The sequence below is a fragment of the Heloderma suspectum genome, chromosome 1 (assembly GCF_057233095.1).
Source record: "Heloderma suspectum isolate Gila_16-S chromosome 1, 16-S_ref, whole genome shotgun sequence".
Classification (NCBI taxonomy): domain Eukaryota; kingdom Metazoa; phylum Chordata; class Lepidosauria; order Squamata; family Helodermatidae; genus Heloderma; species Heloderma suspectum.
Window position 1 is genome coordinate 378,720,282 of NC_139458.1, and position 26,074 is coordinate 378,746,355.

The 26,074-nt window shown below is 42.1% G+C and overlaps 1 protein-coding gene across 15 annotated transcripts in view; it reads left to right on the plus strand.

Annotated features, from left to right (window-relative positions):
• Positions 1-26,074, plus strand: part of LTBP1 (latent transforming growth factor beta binding protein 1) — a 269,829-nt gene that overhangs the window by 67,337 nt on the left and 176,418 nt on the right. For all 15 annotated transcript variants that reach the window (XM_084828394.1, XM_084828401.1, XM_084828396.1 and 12 more), the window contains one exon: positions 7,002-7,169. In XM_084828394.1, the coding sequence (XP_084684520.1) occupies positions 7,002-7,169 (168 nt within the window). The remainder of the gene's footprint in view (positions 1-7,001; positions 7,170-26,074) is intronic.

Here is a 26,074-nt window from a genome sequence, read left to right on the forward strand (position 1 = left end):
AGACGGACCTTTGTCGGCAAGGTGATGTCTCTGCTTCTTACTATGCTGTCTAGGTTTGCCATAGCTTTCCTCCCAAGGAGCAAGCGTCTTTGAATTTCATGGCTACAGTCACCATCTGCGGTGATCTTGGAGCCCAAGAAAGTAAAATCTGTCACTGCTTCCATTTCTTCCCCTTCTATATGCCAGGAAGTGATAGGGCCAGATGACATGATCTTAGTTTTTTTAATGTTGAGTTTCAAACCAGCTTTTGCACTCTCCTCTTTCACCCTCAACAAGAGGCTCTTGAGATCCTCTTCGCTTTCTGCCATTAGGGTGGTATCGTCTGCATATCGGAGGTTGTTGATAATTCTCCCGGCGATCTTAATTCCGACCTCTGATTCATCCAACCCGGCATTTCTCATGATGTACTCTGCATATAAGTTAAATAAGCAGGGTGACAATATGCAGCCTTGTCGTACTCCTTTCCCAATTTTGAACCAATCGGTTGTTCCATGTCTGGTTCTGACTGTTGCTTCTTGACCCTCGTACAGGTTTCTCAGGAGACAGGTAAGGTGGTCTGGTACTCCCATCACTTTAAGAATTTGCCACAGTTTGTTGTGATCCACACAATCAAAGGCTTTAGCGTAGTCAATGAAGCAGAAATAGACGTTTTTCTGGAATTCTCTTGCTTTCTCCATGATGCAGCGAATGTTGGCGATTTGATCTCTAGTTCCTCTGCCTCTTCTAAACCCAGCTTGTACTTCCGGTAGTTCTCGGTTCGCATACTGCTGAAGCCTAGCTTGTAGGATTTTGAGCATCACCTTGCTGGCATGTGAAATGAGCGCAATTGTGCGGTAGTTTGAACACTGTTTGGCGTTGCCCTTCTTTGGAATTGGAATGTAAACTGACCTTTTCCAGTCTTGTGGCCACTGTTGAGTGTTCCAGATTTGTTGGCATATTGAATGCAGCACTTTAACAGCATCATCTTTTAGGATTTTAAATAGCTCGGCTGGAATACTGTCATCTCCACTAGCTTTGTTATTAGTAATGCTTCCTAAGGCCCACTTGACTTCACTCTCTAGGATGTCCGGCTCAAGTTCAGTGACCGCACTATCATGGCTATCAGGGACATTCAGATCTTTCCTGTATAGTTCTTCTGTGTATTCTTGCCACCTCTTCTTAATCTCATCTGCTTCTGTTAGGTCCCTGCCTTCTTTGTCCTTTATCATGCCCGTCTTTGCACAAAACGTTCCCTTGAGATCTCCAATTTTCTTGAAGAGATCTCTAGTCTTTCCCATTCTGTTGTTTTCCTCGATTTCTTTGCATTGTTCATTTAAGGCGGCCTTCTTGTATCTCCTTGCTATTCTCTGGAACTCTGCATTCAGTTGGGTATATCTTCCCCTTTCTCCCTTGCTTTTCGCTTCCCTTCTTTCGTGAGCTACTTGTAAAGCCTCATCAGACAGCCACTTGGCTTTCTTGCATTTCTTTTTCTTTGGGACGGATTTCGTTGCTGCCTCCTGAACAATGTTACAGACCTCCGTCCATAGTTCCTCAGGCACTCTGTCTATCAGGTCTAATCCCTGAAATCTATTCCTCACCTCCACTGTATATTCATCAGGGATATGATTTAGGTCATACCTGAACGGTTTAGTGGTTTTCCCGACGTTCTTCAATTTAAGCCGAAATTTTGCAAGAAGCAGCTCATGATCTGAGCCACAGTCAGCTCCAGGTCTTGTTTTTACTGACTGTATGGAGCTTCTCCATCTTTGGCTGCAAAGGACATAATCAATCTGATTTCGATATTGACCATCTGGTGACGTCCATGTGTAGAGTCGCCTCTTGTGCTGTTGGAAAAGAGTGTTTGCTATGATCAGCATGTTCTCTTGGCAAAACTATTAGCTTTTGTCCTGCTTCATTTTGTACACCAAGGCCATGCCTGCCTGTTATCCCGATGATTTCTTGACTTCCTACTTTAGCATTCCAATCCCCTATGATGAAGAGGACATCTTTTTTTGGTGTTAGTTCTAGAAGGTGTTGTAGGTCTTCATAGAACCGATCAACCTCAGCTTCTTCGGCCTCAGTGGTTGGGGCATAGACTTGAATTACTGTGATGTTGAATGGTTTGCCTTGGATTCGTACTGAGATCATTCTATCATTTTTAAGATTGTACCCCAGTACTGCTTTTCCCACCCTTTTGTTGACTGTGAGTGCTACTCCATTTCTTCTAAGGGATTCTTGGCCACAATAGTAGATACGATGGTCACCTGAATTAAATTCGCCCATGCCTGTCCATTTTAGTTCGCTGATTCCCAAGATGTCGATGTTCAATCTTGCCATCTCATGTTTGACCACCTCCAGCTTACCTTGATTCATTGATCTGACATTCCAGGTTCCTAAACAGTATTGTTCTTGACAGCATCGGATTTTCTTTTCACCGCCAGACACATCCACAGATGAGTGTCCTTTCGGGTTTGGCCCAGCCGCTTCACTCTTTCTGGCACTACTTGGAAATACCCTCTGCTCTTCCCCAGTAGCATATTGGACACCTTCCGACCTGAGGGGCTCATCTTCCAGCGTCATATCTTTTAGCCTTGTGATTCGTTCCATGGGGTTTTCTTGGCAAGAATACTGGAGTGGGTTGCCATTTCCTTCTCCAGTGGACCACATTTTGTCAGAACTCTCCACCATGACCTGTCCGTCTTGGGTGGCCCTGCACGTCTTGGGTGGCCCTGCACGGCATAGCTTATGGCTTCACTGAGTTACGCAAGCCCCTTCGCCACAACAAGGCAGTGATCCATGAAGGGGAACAACTCAGTTACCTATTTGTAAAATGTGAGGGGGTTGTATTCAAGAGAGAAAAATTATAAAGCAGTGTTATATGAATGATTAATAATAAGAAATTATGTTCCCACCACTTTCATATCACCAGGGCCATTTTGTGCCATTTGCTGTTTTAATATCTTAAGGTGATGAATGAATGATGGATGGATGATAATTCTGAAGAATTTTAGAACAGTGCCAGTTCCCATCTGCTACCCAATAACAATCCCAGACATATATTTGCCATATGGATCATGCAATATATATGTCATGAAACAGCCCACCAAGGGCTGCTTCTTCTGATACTTTTGTATTTGGGCACAAAATATACAAGTAGAACTTCAGATATGAAAGGTGTTAATGAGTAAATATCTTCTTTGTTCCTTTTAAAATATCCATGGGTGAAAAGCAGATTAGATCCATGCTTGCATGTATTGTAAATGTGAATGTTGCAATTTCTGTACATGTTCACTCTTAAGGTCTAATGTACTAGATACGCATTTTGTATTTGTATAACAAAGGCCCCAAGAACTGGAGGTTACTTGACAGGAATAAGATGTACTAGTGATGAGATAGAGTCTGGATTTGTCTTTCCCTCTTCCATTTCATTTTTTAAATTTGATTTATACCACTCCTTTCTACCAAAAAAAGGCACTCAAGGAACTCAGGTTTTGAGCTGGCATTGCATATGTTCACAGAGGTAAACACAAACAAGTCCTCCTTCTACTGACTTCAACTTTTTATCAGATAGGCTGCATCTTTAGCAGCCTGTTCTTGTTCCACATAGGATGCAAAAACCTATGCTAGGTTGTACAAGGTAGCTCTTCCAGGGAGATTTTGCAAGCTCTCAGCTTATCTTTCGGTCTATAGTTCTGAATGGTCCTCTGATCTTCTTGGTATGCAGTTCCAAAAACAATCTTTAAAACCTCTGCCTCTTACCCTTAAGCATCATTTTCAAACATGGATGTCTTTAGGACATGCATGCATGGGAGCTTCTCTTACAGCTGATTAACTATTTTACCCCAAATTGTTCATGAGAAGATTGACACGTGCGCACGCACGCACACGCACACACAGGCAGTATAAAGTCTATGCAGTTCCTGCCGTCTCTCTAAGATGTGAAGAGCAAAGGTATTGACAATGGATTCTTGGAAGCATGCACTTCATAGAATACACCCAGTCTGTAAAGAAAGTATCATGTACCTTGCCTTGAGTGCCAGTATTGATAAAAAGGCAGGGTACAAGTAAATAAATGTCATTTGCCCATAGACTCTTAAAATACCTTACTGTAAGTGTGGGGGACTTTTTTTTCTATCATGGGCCGTTAACCCACAGAAAAAATAATTGGAGTGCCAGACACAAGTAAAAAGAGGGACACCTTTTTACTGTTAGTTGGCACAGTCTGCACCTTCAAATCTCTTCTCAGGCATCCCAGCTAATCTGCACCTTCAAAGCCTGCTTTAGGAGAGCTTTGGGGGGCTCGATTACATTTAGCAAGGAGATAGGTTTGGCCTGCAGACTGTAGATTCCCAACCTCTGCCTTACTGAGTTCCCAAATATATTGGCCAGCAATCAGCTTCTTCTTTACCATGTTGTCACATTGTGTTATAGGTAAAAAGTGGCTGTCTTGTATTGATTCAAGAACTTAAAGCTAAATCGTCACTTAATTTCATGTGTACTAGCAGAGCCCAGCTCAAGCTGTGCTGCAGCACTGCGGATTGCAGTTGAGTTCCCTAACGCAGGACGTTTTCCAGGCTGGGCCAGGTTGATAGTGCTAAGCATGTTGTTTTAATTAGATCATTTCCTAAAAGAAAAAAAATGGTGGCAAAAGGCATGTTAAAGTACGGATAGAAATTGTTATGGTTTTTCTAGGAAAAGGTTCATTTTTTCTATTAAGACATTTCCAAAAAAATTATTAAAATGCTGTATTTTTTTCTTTTTTAGAACTGACTTAGATATTTGAAATCTGGCTGCCTTAGCAAATCACAAGCAATTTTGTGCTTCCTATTGATTAGAAAAGGTGTAGAACTAGTTCTTAGAAAATACAGTTTGTTATTAGAAAAGTCAAAACTTGGCTGTAAGTGAGCTATGAATGGTAAAACTGGAACGTTGAGTGAAATGCCTTATTTTTTATTAGATATCAGCTATGTCTAAGTATTGTCCAGAGCAAAGGTTCTCAAAATATGAGGCAGGCTTCCCTAGGCAGGTATGAGCAGTGCTAGGTGAAACTTTTAACTTCTCCCTGACCCTTCCCAGTGTCTTTCTTGGACAAGAAAAAAGAATAGCAATTCATTTGAGTCTACCTTTGTCAGTAAAATACAGGAAGCTCTTTATGCCATGAAGATGGTGTTGGCACTGGGGTGTGTGTGTTTGTGTGTGTGAGCAAGTCATCCGGTATATCCTTCTCCTCTTTGATTTGATTTGCTGGAGCATAAAGGTGGATGACAAGACTGATCACAGTTAGGTAAACTTTTGGTCTCTGTTTTGGCTTCAGGCACATACATATGGCAGCTGCTGTACCATAAAATTAGAAGTGTGGAAAGTATCTTTCAAAAGGGACCTGCCAAGCCCTAAGTAATAACCCAAACGTGCAGACTGCACTGCCTGTATTGGTCCCACAATCAGCAATGTGGATAGGAGGAGAATGCTCCCTTGATTATATTTAGTTGTATTGCATGAGCACACTAAATCCCTGCAAACAAACAATATGCAAATGTAGTTAGTTGCATTTGGAGGCAGGGGAAATTCACAACTTTCGATGTTGGCTTAGAGAAGCTTGCTATAGTTTGAAAACTTCTCGTTTAGGCTAAGTTGGAAGCATTTGCTATGTATCTGGTGGGCAAACAGCGTAATCCCAGTGCCTCCAGATAAATATTGAGGCACAGTTTTTTTTCTTCCATTCACTGTTATGAAAAGCCAGAAATAATACATAATAATATTCTTCTGATGTTAGAAAGTACTCTCCATTTTCCTATGTACTACCCATAAAGTTTTCCCACGTGCATGCATACACATGATGAGCCAACCGACCAGTGTTCTACGTTGTTGCACTGTTGTGTCAGGATCAGGAAAGAGACTGGCCACTTGGAAATCTTTAAAACAAATGTTAGACATTGAAAAAATCACCCCCGGACAATTTTTGCAATATTTATTATTGCAAAATAATACATTTATAATAATATTTATAATATTTATTATTTATGCTGAAGAATAATGAAGTTCCATTAAAACTTTGACAAAGGGGCAAATGTACATGGTTTGAATCGTCTGTCTGAAGCCTTTTAAAAAGGATGTACTTTTTAAAAAGTAAGAAAAAGTGACACTTAAAGGCAGTTGATTATCCAACTAAACACATATGTAACCATTTGGAAAACCGGGGATTTTATATATCTTCTCATCTTCTAAGAACAAATCAGATTAACATGCTGAAGGGGTGTGTCTGGAATACACTTGCCCTGAGCCCTTGTTAGCAACAGGTTTTTGTTCAGAGACTTTGTTTTATCCTGTAGCTGCCTATCCATCGGCAATCTTTCACAATTAAAGTGTTGGTTTAAGTCCTAGTAGTTTAAGTACTAGTAGACCAAGTAAAACCTATAATATGTACATTCACATGGAGTAACTGTTCCAAGAATCTGTGGGAAAAAAAATAAAAGGTCCCGGCAGCTGCGTCACAGGATTTGTTCACTTCAGGCTGGGGTGCCAGGAGATTTGAGACAGATGTTTTCAGACATGCGGCATGCCTAAAACATTTCCAGGGGTCGGGCTACAAATAGTGACTTAATAAGTGTAGAAACAGGAAAAGTATGCAGGAGGGGAAGACACAAGAGTTTATTCACCCCTAGGTGAATAGCCAGTCGCTTTACATTACATCTGCCTGTCAGGGTTGGCTATTAAAGCTGTCATGCCCTTGGTATTGCTCTTTGACTGTGAATAAAGTGCAGCATTGTGATTACTAATCCCACTCCAGTGACTTGACTTTAAATGTGGTTTTGGAGTGGATCCCGGAGTCCTGTTTGCTAAGCTTCCTACTCCTGTTTCAGAGTCACCACTGGATATTGAGGAGAGAGCACTGAATGCTGCCCTTCTCCACTTAGAAACTTGTTGCTTTATTGAAATATTTTTAAAATAAATCATTTGAAGGGAGTCAATGGCTACCAAAGTTATCTTCTTGTTTTTCTTTTTCTCTTTGCCTCTGCTCCCAGTGGGAAATCACACAGGACGCATCAAGGTGGTCTTTACACCCAGCATCTGCAAAGTGACTTGTAAAAAAGGCACCTGTCAGAACAGCTGCGAGAAAGGAAACACCACAACGCTGATTAGTGAAAATGGACATGCTGCTGATACCTTGACAGCACCCAACTTCCGAGTAGGTAAGTCTCGTGAATCCTTACTTGTCCTTACTAATCCTTTTTTTAACTTAAACTGTTTGTGCTTATTGTGAATTTCTTGGCTTGTTCCTGAAGTATCTATAAGTATCATGAAATTCAAGCTGTTAGGCATCCTCTCTTACTGCTCTTGATAATTCCTCTAAAGTACAAAAAAATTTTTTATAACTACTTAAAATCCATACTTCGTGTGTATGCGCACAGGCACGTGCTGTAGATGGTAACATTTCATAGAAATACACAAATTGGATGGAAAACATATGGCAAGACTGAAGAAAAAGAACGCTTTTTTGGTTTTGTCATTTAAAATTTTTGTAAGTGACTGTGAAATCTAGTTAGACCTAAATGAAATGTTTCTGAAAGACATTGTCTGGGAACTGTTTAACTCTACATTCCTGTGAGTGAAATGGGTGCCAGCTTAAAACCTTTGCCTTGAGTGTACTGTGAGCATAACAGATTTATTATGTGTCAACTGTCCAAACAGGAGACTGAAAGCCTAAAAATTAAATAAAAAGTAAAATCAATTGCAATTATAATTTCAGTGAATGCTTTTATGGGGTTTCCAAATAGAAATTTCAGTGGTATACTTATATTTTGTCTAAAATAAAAGGAGAATAAAATATTGGTTAATTTTTTAAGTTCATTTGACTCTTATGTGTGTGGCGGTGTATCATTACCACAGATGCGATTTCCCACCATGTAAATTAACTGAGCAAGATAAATCCATTTGTTTCAAAGCAAATCTCATTGATTTTAATGGGAATTAATTCCAGTTTGCTTTGCAATGTAACAGACAGAATGGTTCAGAGTAGCATAATAAACATCTCACATTTGTTATTATGCAAATTCATATTCCTGCTGCTGACTGGGGAGGTTTTAGCCTATTGCTATACCGTTATATTCAGTTTATTTTGGTTACTTCTCAGAATAACAAAACCTTATCAAACCTGTTTGGCAGGGTAGAAGAGCAAAATCTGTTCAGCAGGGTAGAAAGAAATAATTTGATTGTCTTTCTTTATAAAGTATGCTGTTTTTTCCTCAAATGCTAGTTCTTCTGTCTAGCAAGCTGGATGGTACAAAATGCTAATAAGTTGCTCTAAAGGTACTTCCAGAAGTTGCTCCCACTGAAGAAAGTAGCAGCAAAGCACAAAGGTCAACAGGAAGTACCTTAGAGAGTAGGGATACTTCCTTATAGCACTACTATTACTGTTTGGGCACAATGGTCGATGTGCCACCCATTTTGGTGCCGCTATTCCAGGGGTAAGCAACCTGGTGCCCCCAGATGTTTTGGACTACAACTCCCATAATCTCTGACCATTGGCCATGCTGGCTGGGTTTATGGGAGTTGTAGTTCAAAAGATCAGGAGGAACCAGGTTGTATACCACTGGGACTGGTAGCAATTGGGATGGTGGGCAGCATTCTGAAAGTGGGGATTGAGGGTGATGAGTGCTCTGATTCTGAGCAATGCGCACCCATAGAATACGAAGGTCTGGTTTAGATGCAATACCAAGCCATAGTTTCATGTTACATGAATGAAACCAGGGCTCAGATGCTCTCTTTCCCAACTGCATCCTCAGTGACGTTCTATTTATCAACAAACTGTTGTTTCAAAATACACTATAATTGGACAAACTATGGTTTGCCTGGAAACGGCAATTGAACTGTGGCTTCCAATTCTGGTTTGCAAGCAAGGCATAGTTAGCCTAGCTCGTATGTAATGACAAACTGTTGTTTGCCAGAAATTCAGATTCCAGGGAAGAGGGAGTGCATGAGCCCAAGGCTCATTCTTGTAACACCAAACCATGGTTGACGTTACATCTGAACTGAGCCTATGTATGGAAGTGTCCTTAGATTACATTACTAACATGTCGTGGTATGGATCCAAATTCCTCTAATGCTTAAGCACATTCCTTGATAGTGATAGCTTGGAATTTGCTCATAAAAATAAAAAGTCATGCCACATTGATTGTGTCCTAAATTTTATTCTGGTATGTGGCAATGTATGAGGCACCAAAAAATGAGGAGAATTTAGGAATAAAGTAATACTGTGGAATTCTGTAATGTGTGGGGGGAAGCAAAATCTGTACCTGTGATAATTAGCTCTGTGAAGTATAGGTTTATTTTAAAACATTCACTTTGACTGCCCTAAAATATAAGGTACATCATAAAATGTAATTTTTGATAGGGAAGAAGAAATAGATGAGCTGCTTGTTATGTAAAGCTATGCTGCATACTGTTCGTCTATAATTCATTGAAAATATTGAACAGAATACAACTTATTGAAACAAACTGCAGTTTTTTCCTTACCTCATTTTAGATGTTTTGGAAATAGTATGCACAGAAACTTCTTTACAAATGGAACCAGCAGCAATATGTGATAGAACGTGTAAAGAGACGGGTGTGTTTATGTTTAGAAGTTATTGATCTGACTTATGAGGTATCATCAGGAATGAAACCAAGGTTACAACTGGGATAGTGAGCAAGTAGCACACATTTTGAGGATCCACCATCATTTCGGTGGATAACAATGAGAGAAGATAGGCCCTGGAGTGCCAGGATCACACTTTCAAGGTCTGATGTACCAGCACGCCAGAGCCTGTTGCTGTACTCCGACAATCTGGTCCTAGCTAGGTAGAGTAGGGAGTACATATCAGGCAGCATGTGGGCTTCAGAGGTGGTTATAGTTCCTACCTCCGAAGGTTTAGGGTCTTTAATACAGTGGTGTACATTTCCAGGAACATGGCTCTGTAACCTAAAGTTGGTCCTTGACCGTAGTAATGTTAGGAGCAAGAAACCTAGAGCAGGTCTAACACTGGGATGAGTAGAGTACATCTGTAATTTCTCCCCCCCTCCATAATTTTTCTGGAAAAACAAAGGGCCTTTAGATGACACTGAAAGGTTCTGTGGTCTTAAGAATCCATGTGCTAACATCCAAGACATTTTCTTAATTAAAAACATAAGAACATAAGAAGCGCCATTCTGGATCAGACCAAGGGTCCATCTAGTCCAGCATTCTGTTCACACAGTGGCCAATGAGCTGTCAACCGGGAACCCATAAGCAGGACACAAGTGCAATAGCACCCTCCCACCCATACTCCCCAGAAACTGGTGTACATAGGCATGCTGCCTCTTATACCGGAGGTAACACGTAGCCATCAGGACTAGTAGCCACTAATAGTCTTCTCCATCAGGAATTTGTCTAACCCCTTTTTAAAGCCATCCAAATTGGTGGTCATCACTACATCTTGTGGTAGTGAATTCTATAGTTTAACTATGCACTGTGTGAATCATAGAATAGTAGGGTTGGAAGGGGCCTACAAGACCTTCTAGTCCAACCCATCGAGTACTTCATCTTATCTGTCCTGAATCTCCTACTAATCAGCTTCATGGGATGAGCCCAGGTTCTAGTATTGTGAGAGAGCGAGAAAAATGTCTCCCTATCCACATTCTCCACACCATGCATAATTTTGTACCCCTCTATCATGTCTCTCCTTTTTGTCCCAAGCTTAACAATCCCAGCTGTTGTAGCCTTCCCTTATAGGGGAGATACTGCAGCCCCTTGATCATTTAAGTTGCCCTTTCTGCACTTTAGTCTTTCAGTGCAGTTCCTATCTCTACTTTACACAGTTCTATTGGAAACTCCAGGGGTTTAGCTTGTTAGTCAAAGACGGAAATCTTTATTATGGCATAGTTTTCATAGATGAGAGACAGTGATACAGGGCAGAAAATTTTCCAATGCTTTATTTTTCTGCGGAAAATTTTCTGTTTTGTAAGTCTTATTAGCAGATTCACATCACTCTTCCCCTACCCCCAAACCAAGTGCATGGTGGCCTCTCCTCATCTTTGCCACCCCTTCATCACCCTAATTCAGCATAAAAAAACTCGAATTCAGACAACAAACTGAAGTGCGGTAGTTAAGCATATTAATATTGGGAAGACTTCCATCAGTGGAATAAGGAGGGGGGATATTTCCAGTAGTTTCCCCTCCTCCTCACCGCCCCTCTACTCCCCTGCAATCTGCTCTGGAGGGTTGGGAAACCTTCCAGAAGAGATTTTGGGTGGGGGTGCGGTGCAGGGAGGAGGAGGAATAGCTGAAAACAGCATCCCTTCCCATTCTGCTAATGCCAGCCTTCTGTTGGTGGAGGGAAACTGGTTGGATTCCACCCATAGATTAACTTCTGTTGTATGAATTTTTTGCTTTCCAGATTCAGCCTTCTAAAGAACTGAGGATTTTTATTTATTTACTTTTGGCAAGAAATTGAGTAGCAGAGGAGAATGGAAAATGGGAACGGCATGATGAGTGTTGTAGAAATTCCCGGCTAACTTTTGTAATTGCATGACTCATTCTTGCTCATAAGACTATTCTGTTTTAATATAACAAGTTTGAACAACATAAGACTGCATACTCATTCATCCTCTTTAGACTTTATATGGCAAAAATGCTGTGACTTGCTGCTGTTCAACTGATCACCTTAGGGTTATTGGCTAATATTTCTTGCTGTTGCCCACGTCTGATTGAAAGCAAAAGATGTATAATACTCTGACACTATGTTCACTTATATCTTCTTTCTGTTGAGCTCTAATCCCCTCTACCCACCTTGGTCACTGGCTCCTACTGACCTAGAGCTGCTTATAATACTTGCGAGTCACCTTCTTGGCCAAGCAACAGTGTATTTGCACCTTTTAGTCCCCACTTCTCTATGCTGCAACCCTTCCTTTCTACCCTTTAGTTGTAACTGGCTGTTTTCCCCCCTCCAGCTCTTTTTAGTGACTGTTCTTGTCTTGCCCTCTAGCATCCTATTTGGACCAAACTCTTGGCTCTAATCATTGGCTTTTTGAATCCTTGCCTCCAAGTAAGGCATGAAGGTGGTGATGTCCTCAGCATTCAGTACTTATCAGTATCCCTAAACATGGAGGTATCACTTAACTAAAAGCCATTAATAGACAAATTATTGAAAACAGATCTAAGTTAAGGACTCCCATGGATTAAAATAGAACATTGTTAATAAAAGAGAGATGGTGTTGTGGAGTAATTTGAGTGCTGGGCTTAGATACAGGAAACTGAGAGTGAAATTAGGCATAACAATTTTACCGCAGCGGTGCTAATTTGAAAGCACTTTCATTGCATTCAATCAGATGTACCTTTCCTCTCCAGGATCAAGTTCTGAAAAAGCAGAAAAAAGCCAGGTGTGCACCTGCTGATTGGCTTATACCTGTAATATCACCGAGAAATCTTCCTTGTAATCCTAAAAGCAATACTGCATTTAAAAAAAATGTTCTTTTAAAATTTTATTTATTAATAAAGCACTTTTTTAAGGCAGACATTGCCTGAAACAGTGGTGGTAATGGGAAATTGTTGGCTGAGCTAGCATTCAGTTTGCTGATATGTACATTGGAACATAAGAATGGCCTTGCTGGTCAGACCAAGGGCCAATCTAGTCCAGCATTCCGTTCCCACAGTGGCCAACCAGAAGTCCACAAGCAGGACATGAATGCTATGGTAGCCTACGCTTGTGTTCTCCAGGAAGTGGCAGACAGAGGCATATTTCCTGTGATAATGTACAGTCATTATGACTAGTAGCCAATGATGGCCTTATCTGCCATGAATTTGTCCAGTCATCCAAGTTGGTGGACATCACTAAATCTTGTGGCAGTGAATTCCATAGTCTAACTATGCACTGTGTGAAGAAGTAGTTCATTTTATGTATCCTGGATTTCCTACCATTTAGTTTGATAGGATGAACGCATGTTCTAGAGAGAGGAAGAACAACTTCTCCCTACCCACCTTTTCCACACTGTACATAATCTGATATGCCTCTATCACGTGCCAGCTTACTCACCTTTTCCTCTAAGCTTAACAGGCCCAAATGTTCAACCTTCCCTCATAGCAAAGTTGCTTGCTCCAGCCCCTTGATCATTTTGGTTGCTTTTCTTTGTAATCTGACATTTCAGTTGTTCAGATGGGACTGGAAATCTGGCTCACATTGTAGTTGAGGGACCTGCTGCAAGTCCTCTTTTGATATTGCACTTGTTTTCACCCTCAGTTTCAAATCTTCGCTCAGCTGTGAAGCTGACCAAGTAGCAGTAAGCAATTTATAGTACAATCCTATGTATATTTAAACAGAAATAAGTCCTACAGCTTCCAGCATTGCCCAGCCAGCATGTTTGACCATAGCCTACTTTATAAACTTGTTGAGAGGATAAAATACTACTGTGAGCTATCCACCCAGAGAATATTAGTTATTGGTCAGACTAAAAATATAAAAATATAAAAAATAAAATTGGGGGGAAGACTGGAATGCAAATGTAGCAAGCAAATGTGATATAATTGGAAGTTGTTGTTTTTAAACAGGTTTCTATATAGTTGCTGAAAAATAGTATATGCATATATGACTAGAGTAAGAGGACGAACTTTTGTTTGTAATATATCATTAGTAGCAATATTTGTGTCGTTCGAAGAACTAAATGTGTGTCATCCAGTACAGTTAAGTGTCTTTGAATCTAATTGAAAGAATATTGATAGTTGTGTGTTGTATTGAGCCCAATGTTTCTTTTTATTAAAATGGTTTGTTTTGAATGGAGGAGTTATACAAAATAGTTCATTTTAGTTAAAAGGTAGATGTGACTTGTAATGGAGCCAACACATTTTTGACTGTAGCCTTCATATATAAGAAAAAAGCTCCAACAGCAGATTGTTCCATTAAATGTTCTTTAAATGCCTTTAAAATGTCACTATTAGGTACAGGAAAAAGAAAAGGAGCATCAGATTATATTCCTGGGAAATGGGATGTCAGAACATGTCTCTCTTCTCTTCTTTTCTTTTTGTCCTTTATTTTATTTCTTTCATTTTGCCTGTAACAGAGCATCTATGCTTTGTTCTACTCTATATTTTATATGGGGTCCCACAGGGTTCAAGGGACAATATTAAAGATGTGATAGTTGAGGAATGGTTTGGTTACAGCTGATATGTCAATATCTTGGCCAGTCAAGCATGTATTTCAAATTGAACTGGCTGGGGGTGGGAGGAGAAGTACGATGACATAAAAGGAGGTTCTGTGCCAGGGAAAGCAGATTAAGAGGATGTATTAGACAAAACAGCTTGTAGAAGTATTTGGGTAGAAGTGGGACAAGGCTTAAAAACCTTTTTGGCAACTTGTGCCAGACACTTGGTGCTTAGTTTTCTTCATAATATAATTGTTTCTTTGACCATCTTGCCCTTTCTGTTGCAATAAGGCCACTTAGACGGCCAGAAGTGTGTGTGTGTGTGTGGGGGGGGATCGAAAGTATTTCCTTCCCCCCCCCCAACACACTGTGTTATCTAGTATTATATGAGAGATTACATTTATCTAGTTGAATAAGGTATGAACCACATTTGTCTAGTTAAGTGTTACTTTGAAGGTTTAAATAAGGAATGAATGTCTTCAGGGACATTTCAAATGGAACATAGGAATCTGCTTTATACCATGTCAGACTGCACATCTAGCTCAGTAACTGCTCAGGCTGGGAATGGCTCTGCATGGTTTCAGGCCGTGTTCTTTCTCATCACCTGCTGTTTTAAACTGGAGATGCTGAAGATTAAACTAGAACTTTCTCAGGCAAAGCATTTTCTTTGTCACTGAACCATCCAGCACTGTCCTTAAATAGATGTAGAGCAAATTTCAGTCACAAATGCCAAGTATAGCACCATTTCAAAACATGAAGCATGGTAAATGTATTCACAAAACAATTATTTCTGAAATATATATTGCTGAAGTTGATAAGTATTGTTTATAAAAATATAATTTTCATAACTCTCCAGACATCCTAAACTTTAAGAGAATATCTCGCGGTTGATGGTGTTTTTTAATGGTAATGTAGCATCTGTTACACAATTATACTTTGAATCAGAGTTAGAGAATCTTAAGCACTAGGGTGATGAAAATATATAACTAGTGTTGACTTCATGCTTGGGAAAACTGGGAACTTATTATTGTGTCTGACAACTGGGAGTTTAGTGCACTCCTCCTTTTGTCTGTATAAAATTCTTGTTGACAACCAACACTTCCACAGGTTTTCCAGGACAAGTTAAGCACTTTCAGTAAGAGATGTTTAAAATGTTCTTTAAAATGTGCTGAACTATCTCCCTGAAACAATTGAGACTAAAATCTGCTAAATCTGTTTGGTTGCATTGTGCCCACTGTTCTTTTGGAAGAAATAAAAGCTTGGCCAACACCTACATATATACACTATGTATGATTTTGTAGTCATGTTTTTATTTGGTGAATGATTTATGTAGCTGTAGAAAAAGCATCTAAGACTCTTGAAGGCACCCAAGGGTCTTAATTCTAACACACAGATAGAGATTATAATTTTACCACGCAGCTACATGGTCAAATTGTCCATATTACTGGTAGGATGATATTGAAAATCAAGCTACCATGCAGTAAGAGAGCTCATCTCAGCATAATTTGGTTGTTTATATAGGGTTGGAATTTTGCTCAAATATTCTTTCATTTTTGTATGGTCATGTACTTCAGGTATTGTGCTTTAGTTAAAGCTCCCTGAAAATGATTTATTTATGTATTTATTTAATTTCTTAATTGCCCATCTGACCGGTCACCCGGCCACTCTGGGCGATGTACAACAATAGAACAGTTTTAAAACAATAAAATTCTACATTAAAACATCATATTTCTAAAAATACCCTAACTCACCCCAAATGCCTGCCTGAACAACCACGTTTTTAATACGTGGCAGAAGCTCATTAAAGAGGGGGCATGGCGGAGTTCCCTAGGGAGGGAGTTCCACAGACTGGGAGCCACAGAAAAGGCCCTCTCCCTCACCAGCCTAGCTGTCCTGGCTGATGGGACAGAGAGAAGGCCATCCGAGGCTGATCTTGTTGAGCGGCCTGTCTGGTGCTGCTGGAGGTGCTCCTTGAGATAGGCTGGGCCAGAACCATATAGGGTTTTAAAGGTCAAAAACAACACCTTGAATTTGGCCCGGAAAACAACTGGTAACCAGTGCAACTCCTTCAGCACCAGAGTGATGTGTTCACGCCGGCGGCTACCTTTAATCAGGTGAGCCGCCACGTTCTGTACCAGCTGCAGCTTCCAAACCATCTTCAAGGGTAACCTCACATAGAGTGCATTACAGTAGTCTAAATTAGAGGAGACCAGGGCATGTACTACCGATGGGAGCAGTTGGTGAGGAAGGTAGGGGTGCAGCTGCCGTATCAGATGGAGTTGATACAGCGCTGTCCTGCTCACAGCTGACACCTGAGGCTCCATGGACAGCTGGAAGTCTAAAATGACCCCCGGGCTGTGGACCTGGTCTTTCAAGGGTAGCCGTACCCCATTCAACACCAGGTCAACATCCACCAACCTCCTCTTGTCTCCCACCAAAAGTACCTCGGTCTTGTCAGGGTTCAGCTTCAGCTTATTCCTCCCCATCCATCCACTCACCATCTCCAGACATTTGTCCAGGGATTCTACGGCCAACCTTGGTGAAGATTTGAATGAGAGGTAGAGCTGTGTATCATCTGCATATTGATGACACCGCACCCCAAACCTCCTGATGATAGCCCCCAGCGGCTTCACATAGATGTTAAATAGCATCGGGAAGAGAATGGAACCCTGTGGCACCCCACAAGTGAGCAGCCATGGGTCTGAAACCTCCTCTCTCAGTGCTACCCTCTGGTACCTTTGAAGAGGAAGGACTGGAACCACTGTAATACGGTGTCTCCAGTGCCCAACCCCTCCAGGCAGTCCAGGAGGATACCATGGTCAACAGTATCAAAAGCCGCTGAGAGGTCGAGGAGAACAAGGAAGGAGCATTCACCCCAATCCAAAGCCCTCCTCATATCACCCACCAAAGCAACCAAGGCCGTTTCTGTCCCATGCCCGATTGAAACGGATCTAGATAATCAGCTTCTTCCAAGTGTGCCTTCAACTTCATCGCCACTATTCACTTAGTCACCTTGCCCCAAAATGGCAGATTCGAAACTGGGCGAAAGTTGTTCAGGACTTGGGGATCCAAGGAGGGCTTCTTTAAAAAGTGGTCTTATCACTGCCTCCTTGAGAGCTGATGGCATCACTCCCTCCCCAAGGGAGGCGTTCACCACCACCCTGATCCCCTCACCCAGCCTCTCCCTGCAGCTCATAATGAGCCAATATGGGCAAGGATCAAGTAAGCAGATGGTCAGCCTTACAGATGAAAGCACCTTGTCCACTTCATCAGAAGGAAGAAGCTGGAACCAATCCCACAAAACTGGTTTGCCACAGACCGCCTCTTGCTCACTAACTGTATCCACGGCTCACGTCTGATCAATTTTATCCACAAAGTGCCTTGCCAAGGCCTCATAGGAGGCCTTAGAATGCCCCAGTGGTTCCAGAGCAACTGGACCGACCAGGCTCCAGACCACTTGGAACAGCGTCCTGGGACAGCACTCTGCAGACACGATAGAGGCAGCATAATATTCCTTTTTTGCTGCCTTCACCGCCACATGGTAGGCTGAAGATACAGCTTTAGCCCAGGTCTGATCGTCTTTGGAGCTTGACTTCCACCACTGGTGCTCTAGCCGTCTAACCTCCTGTTTCAGAGCTCATAACCGCAGATTGAACCATGGTGGAATCCAAGCCCAGTTTAGGGGGAGAAGGTGTTTTCGGAGCCACCCGATCTAATGCCCCAGTGATTGTGGCATTCCAGCCACCCACCAGGGTCTCGACCGAATGGCTGTTTGCATGCTCCAGAAAATCCCCAAGTGCGTTCAGGAATCTATTCAGATCTGTAAGACGCCTGGGGCGGACCATTTTAATGCAGAGGGGTTGTGGAACCGAGAAGTCCAACATCACCAGATAGTGATCTGACCATGACAAGGGGGTGGTGGATATACCCCCGACTTCCAGATCACTCCCCACTTCTCCAGAAACAAACACAAGGTCTAGCGCATGACCGGCTACATGGGTGGGCCCAGTTGGAATACGGTAGCTCCCAGGAAGCTAGGGGTGTATGAAACCCCGCTTACCTGGCTCCGCCGGGTTCCGCTGGGGGGGAAGGCGCTCCGTCCCTCCACCTGGAATCCTCGCCGGGGGGGAGGCATTCCGTGCCTCCCCCCAGAATCCTGGCTGGCCGGCTCTGCTCTGCGGGGATTCCGCGGAGCTGCCGGCCGGCTCCGCCAGCAGCCGGACATCCAGCCGCTCGCTAGCAGGGACGCAAATGGCGGCAGCCATAGCCGCCACCGTTTGCGTCCCTGAATTCAGCCATGATAGGCTACGTAAAGACTTACGTAGCCTATCACATCTGGGTTAAAAAAAAAAAATGTGTACGCAAATGGCGGCGGCCACGGCCACCGCCATTTGCGGTCCTTATTTTTGGCCGTCTTAGTCTACGTAAATATTTACGTAGACGAAGACAAGAAAGGGGAACGCAAATAGCGTAGCGGATGCTATTTGCGTTCCCCTTTATTTTCACCATCTTACTCTACGTAAATATTTACGTAGACTAAGATGGCCAAAAATAAGGAACGCAAATGGCGGCAGCCGTAGCCTCCGCCATTTGCATACGCGTTTTTTTTTTTTAACCTAGACGTGATAGGCTACGTAAGTCTTTACGTAGCCTATCACGAATGGGGGGGGGGAACAGACTGCAAATGGCGGTGGCGGCAGCCGGTCGGAAGACCAGCTGCCGCCGCTGCCACCAAAGCAGCCGCTGGAGCTGCCGCCATCTGGAACATCCGCCCCAGGTAAGTCTTGTCCCGGGGGGGATCTGCGGGGGGGCGGGGGGGCAGGCCGTTCCGCCACGGAGTTCGGGGGGCCGAATGCACCGGCAATTGGCCTCACCGAGATCCGTGGCAGAATTCTCTGACATCCCTACAGGAAGCCATGGACTCCATCAAGACCCAAGGTGCCCCTGTGAGGATGGCCTTTGAATGTACATTGAAGTCCCCCAACACCAATAAGTTAGGGGATTGTACGTGCACATCAGAGACCACCTCAAGCATCTCGGCCAGGGAGTCAGTCGTGCAGCGGAGTGGGCGGTACACAAGCAGAATCCTCAGATTGCCCTTCGGGCCCAACCTCCAGTACATGCACTCAGCAACCTTGGTCTCCCGGAGAGGGGGTCTGGTGTAGACCAAGGAGTCCCAGGAGATAACAGCCACTCCTCCTTTCCAATCCCCAGCCCTTGTCTGCTGTTCATACAAAAATCCAGCTGGGCACATGGCCACCAGAGTTGGAGCAGCGGCCTCAGCCAGCCACATGCCAGGTCTGCACCCTCATCCTGGATCACATCATGGATGAGGGATGTTTTCTGGGTAACAGACCTGGCATTGCAGAGCAGCAAACGAAGGCGAGAAGATGGAGTCACGCCTCCCCCAGCCAACCTTTGGCTCTGGGGAGACCCAGAACAGGGGACACATCTCTCCCTTGTTCCCCTTACCTGGCATGGCCTGCCCCTAGCACTCCGCCAGCGCCTGCAGCCAAGCCTGTGTATATTCTGGCACCCAACGCTCCCCCCACTACTTCCGTCAGGTGGACACATGCCCCCTCGCTTCCGCCTATCAGGCAGGCTACCCACCCCTAAAAACACCACAGAATCCCCCCAAAACCCACCCCCCACCAACAATTAAACAAAAATAAAAAAATACATCCCCCTTACAATACTGCCAGGCAGAAGACCACAGAGTGGATTTGGTGACAGTGGTGTGGCAGTGGTGGTGGCGGCTAGGGTTGTACGCAGACGCTGGCTCTCCCAGGCCACCTCAGCCAGCCAGCCAGCTTATATAGCCCTTCCAAGAAGGGACAGGTGGAAGTAGTCAGCACAGCTGGCTTGGTACCTGGGGGCCTGGTCCCACAGGGAATGGCGGTCTGCCAGGCAGAAGTCCACAGGGAGAGCAGTGGTGGTGGTGGTGGCGGTGGCGGCGGCAGGCACGCCCTCCTCCCTGGGTGGTGGCCTCTCCCACAGACATTGGCTCTAGGTTAACTACTATTAGGTTAACTACTGCCATATACCAACTTTAGAATTTATAACTTTACAGCCTTATTTGGTAAAAAAAGATTTGGGTCTGCCAAATGTGCTGCGAGTATCATTTCCTTTTGTCAAAAATGTATTCTGCTGTTCTTGTTGCCAGAGGAAACATATATTCTTTTATCTGGCAGACAGTTTAATGTTTTTGAATTCTCAGACATTGTATTTACATTACCTTTTAAATATAGTTCACAGTTGAATATTGATTGGTCCTAATAAAGGTAGTATTTTGTTTGAAATTTATACCATACCAGCACTATTGGCTGATCATAGGGTGCTTCCATCTGGGCGACTTCTAACACTCATGAATCGTTGCTTTTCTGCCCTAAGTTGTAAAGGGAATTGCAGCGGACTTTGTATACTACTAGGGGCATGGCACGTTTTGTGTGTGTATATCCAAATGTGTCCTGTCCACACCAGTGGGCGGGATGTAGCCATGTGAGCAGGCAAGGGACAATTCGTCCCCTCTACCTCCCAGCTTTCCTTTCCTGATGCACTTCCAGGGGTGGGTTGGAGTGGAGAAGCCCTTGATTAGAGAGTGGCTCTGCCAGTTTAAACAAAAGGAAATTTCTTTCCCACCATTTCCTTGTTTTTAATTCTATTTTTACATGCACTCTTGACTAAACCATTAGCCCACCATTATTGCCTATAAAGTGGGGAGTTGGGTTTCTACTTTTTTATGCCAAAATGAGTGAAAGCCACCCCCTTCTCCTTTGCCTTATCTCGCTGTGCTCTGCAGTCTTAAACTGAAGCTTGAGAAAACTAGCTCAAAGCAGCCATTTACACACCCTCTTTTTATTGTTTTTCACACCTCCAGAGAAACCTTCCGTCCCCCTTCAGAGCACTAAACAGCCTCAAACAATAAAAAAGCAGTCTTTTGGTAAAGACTGGTTTTCTGTGGGCTAAAAAAATGAGAAGGCAGCATAGGGCAACAGTTAGGTGATCATGTCATGTGGCTGTCCCATAAAAAGTGAGTGAAAAACGAATAGTAATTCCAGAGTGAACACCTTATCTGGAAGCATCCTTGATTATGGTTGACAGCAATTTTCTGGAGTAAAAGGCATATTGGAGTTAATTCTTTCTTTTAGTTGGGGATTTGAGAAAGGTGATCATAGTAGAAATAATTAAAACCTTCTTTAGACAAGGGTTGTTTGAATGCATGTAATATTTGTGGGACAAGAGCTTGAAAAATCTGTGCCATAGGTGAGATGGGATGTGGGGAGGGGCTGTTGTGTATTGAAATAATCAATGAACATCACAATTGTTTTGGAATCTGTTGAATACTTGCAGTAATATACTGAAAGATGGAAGAATTTCACATATACAGAGTACATGGTAAGGATAGTTGCTAATATTGAGATGTGTGTATTTCAGGGCCAAACTACATATAGATAGTTAAATGCTTCTTTGCATCTAACATGCACATTTTTAGAACAACAGATTGTATCAGCTGAGGAGGGAGAGCTGATAATTAATGGAATAATTAATAAAATGTAACCTTTTCTGCCCATGCTGTGGTCCTGAACAAAGTCCTTCTTCTGAAGCAAGTATTTATTTGGAGGCTGGGGGTGGAAGCCCTCCATGGATGCAAAGGATAGACAACTTCTTTGACAACTGCTTCTTACCTCATCACATAGTCGGACGAACGGTGGCTTCTTTTGCTTTTTGTAGCAACACCATCCCATGGTGTACAAGGGGACAGCTGTGGAAACAGCATGACTGAGAACAAAGTTCTCCCAGGACACATACTTTGAAACGGGGGAGTTAACACTAAAAGAAAAGGTTTTCATGGACTCCATGCCACAGAAACATACCATTACTATAACTGGTCCTTTTTTAAAAACCTGGGCATGTCTAGAAGGAACCCAAATTCCAGGGTCATTATGCATCAGAGTGCCTCTCTGGCCTATAAGAATTCTTATCCTGAGAAACTTTCAGGATTTGTGTATTATCGTAATCTGTAATGCTTCTTTGGCTCATGATTTGTTCAGCCATAGTTCTTCTGCATAATTCTACATGGTAACTGTACATGAATAGTAAAACTCCTTCCAGGAGGTGGGAGCTCATAGCAGCTTTTGTATGGTGCAAATTCTGCAGTTTCAGTTAGAAGTACAATGTGTGAGTATTTCCTAATTAGTGGCACTGATACTTTATGTGTAGCATAAAGTATTGGACATAGCAGACTCATGTTCAAAGAGTAATTTTATTGTGCTGTCTTCATATTTGCATATAATGTATCTGGTGATCTGTGTTGCATAAAGCAACTAAAAGGAAAGTGAAAATATTGACTATCCTGTATTGAAAATTACAGTTCTTTGTGGGGCTGCATTCAAATGAAATGTTCACCAGTTCTGACTTCACTAATGCAGAGCGAAATGTTTTGTTAAGTTTTTGTAGGTGCTGAAGCCCAAGCCAAGTTTGGATTTGAGTAATCCAAGCACAAGAATGATTCCAACAAACAACGGGTAAAAATGCTGTCTTTAATCATGGCTGAATTACCCAAAATCGGCTAAAGGGATTTTGTAAGGTGTTCATTCACCTCAGAGTTGAGGACAAACATGAGAAAGCAAACCACTATCTCTTGTTCTGCCACTTGTAAATTCCTCTTGATAGTTGGATACTCTGATTTCACTTATTTCATTTTAGCCTTCTTATGTTTCAGATTAAGGTCTTTTGCCATACATTTGGTAGGCTATTGTGAAATCAAGACATCATTAGCAGTAACGTATACAGATCCGGTGAGTGCTCTGGCAATAGCCAATGCTACAGCACAATAAGTGAGTGGAAACCTTGGATGAAACTCACTATGTATGGGCCAAACCAGACAAGAAAGCACCATCATTCACACATCCACTCCTTACACTTATAAAATGGGGGTGGGAAATGGCTGCGTGGTGCGACTCTAGATCAAAACTGAGGATCCTATGTGCCTTTTCTAAAAGCCCCTCCTCCACAAACCTCTAACAGGCTCACATAAATTTGTGAAGTAAATGGGTCAGGCTATGCTGAAATATGCTCTATTTTTTTCTTGGAGAACGTCCACTGCATTTCCAAATTAGCAATACATTTGCTTCACATAATAGAATTGCCAAATTAACCTTAATTATTGGGTTTCTACCATTGTTTCAGAGTTGGCTGGGCATAAAGCACTTGGTGTACAACCAACTTGTTGTCAGATTGGCTTCTAAAACAATTTAATGATTGAATCTTAAGAACTATGCACATGAAATGATAGCACTGGGGATTTTTGTCTTACAATAGAGACAGATACTAAAATTGTTTTAGGATGCAGTCCTATACACCAGCCTTCCCTACCTGGTACCCCCTGATGTTTTGGACTACAACTGCTATCGTCCTTGACTGTTGGATGTGCTGGCTGAGGCTAGTGGGAGTTGTAGTCTAAAACTTCTGGAAAGCACCAAGTTGGAGAAGGCTGCTGTACACAAGTAGAAGAAAGCCTACTGAGCACAATAGGGCTTACTTTCAAATAAACGTTAAGAGTTGTTAGCCGAAGAGTTTGGGGTTTTTTAGGGTTTTTTTTTACCCTTACTGAATGCTCTGCTGTGATTACTTAAGGGAACGGAATAAATTGTGGAAACAGAAACTGATAAACCAGGTAAACCAGGGCCTCAGGAAATGTTGACGCTCTTCGTATTTGGCCTAGTGGTACAGTAGTGTTTGACATGAAGTAACGTGGAACTATGACCTCCCTCTTCTCTTCTTTCCATCACAGTAGGGTATATTCTGTTCTGCTTGGAAGGAGAAAAGCAATATGATAGAGGCAGAACCAAATAAATGGTTGCGTTTTATATGTTTTTATATTTTAAAATGGAGAGGAACCATGTTTCTCTTGCTGCAGCCTTTGATTCATTCTGGGATGGCTTTTGCACAAAGTATGGCCTGACCTAATGAAGTCTGAACAACAATTCCTCCATCCCAGTTTAAGACATTTACAATCTGCAGATGTAGACTTTTCATCTTGCCCTGTAATGTTCTTTCCACCCTCCTTTCATTTTTTGCTTAACATCCAACCTGTTGAAAAGTTTTTATGTTCATATTTTTATGAACCTGAAAGCTTGTTCGCTTTTTGTGACTGTTTAGTTGGTCCTAATAAAGGTATTACCCTACTGCTACTTCTGGATTTTCTTTCTAATGGATAAACATATCTACCTTGAATTTTTGTCAGCTTCTGAATTAGACTATTTATTGCCCACTAGTTGTTCAGCTACTACTAATACTACATTGCTTGCTTTCGTTTGATGCATCAAACTGAATTATATCCTCCATTTTCCGGGCTAAGCTGAGTGTTAAATCCGTTATTCAAGGATAAGTAAAACATAATATTTAAATTTTGGGGCTGTGTTGGTCCCACAGAAATAGATCTGGCAAGAGAGTCTTTCATCAGATCAACTACTAAAAAGCTGCACAAGTTTTTGAGTTTCACTAATTGCTTTGTTAAGCAAATTGAATATTCAGGATGTAAAAGAGCAGCATGGGTTTTTAAAAGTTTTAGCTTCAGTGGTTTCTATAGCCAAAGCATTGCATCACTGATAAATAGATTTTCTCTTGGCCATAGGTGGGTGTTCCTTGCTAATTCTCTAGTTACACTAATGGCTTACCACATGGCACTATGCCCACATTGTTGCATTACGAGTAGCCACCCACATGCAGAAGTGGGCCTTTGGAAAGATGAGGGGATTATATGCAGAAACCACACACCTTGAAATTATTTTTGGGAGTAAAGGAGGAGAGGTTGTTCCATGTAGCTTCCTCTTTTCATTATCACTACAGGCTCTTCTCCAGTCAAAATGTCTAACTGTGACCCTACACGCTTGGGTTCATTTTAAGTTACTGCTATAACTTAACCTGGAGTGGGGATGGTGACCCAACTGATTTATGATCTAGTTATTTTCCCTTTTTAAAAGATTTGAGATTAATTTGAAAGTGCTGCTGTAAGTATAATGCAGAGTCACAGCTTGGGTTTTAACAGCACTGGTCTGGTTCTAATGAAGTCTATCAGATTTTTAGTCTTGACACGTTTTGCCAGCACTAAGTTTATTGTACGGATGTTAAAATAAAGACAAAGTCATAAGAAAGAAAGTCATAAGTCATGTACTGAAACTTGTTTTCAACATGCCTTATTAAAATTAATAGCTGCAAGGAAGTAGTTTGCGTCTTTCTATATAAATGGTATGGTCTATTTTAACTGTCCATATAAGTGCCATGACCAACTCCATTTCATACAGCAAATGAAGTGAATCTTCAACTTGTTGTTTGAGTGGTATCCAACAGAAACAATATAAATTTTTAAATTATTATGTGTGTGCATTTATCAGTTTTTCCCTACACAGTAATTAACTCAGTGAAAGAAAAACTTCATGTGTGATGGAGGAGTTACACAGCAGTTATTGAGTTTCATTTTACTTATTTTTGACAATTCGGCTCTGTTAATCCATGCAGTCTTTTTAGAAATGAATCTGGATTTTTCCCCATTTTGTTCTGTTATATTTCTGTGCCCAATACAATGCTAATATTGCAGTGCACTGTCCACTTTTGCAACTTTTTTAAAAAGTCTTAAACTTTGCAGGGAATAGGGAATCAAATGTTTCTGTAAATCCATTAGAGACAGAATTATCCACCTCAATTCTTTCTAATGTATGCTACTGTATTTAGCCCCTTCATGGATCACTGCCTTGTTGTGGCGAAGGGGCTTGCGTAACTCAGTGAAGCCATAAGCTATGCCGTGCAGGGCCACCCAAGACGTGCAGGGCCACCCAAGACGGACAGGTCATGGTGGAGAGTTCTGACAAAATGTGGTCCACTGGAGAAGGAAATGGCAACCCACTCCAGTATTCTTGCCAAGAAAACCCCATGGAACGTATCACAA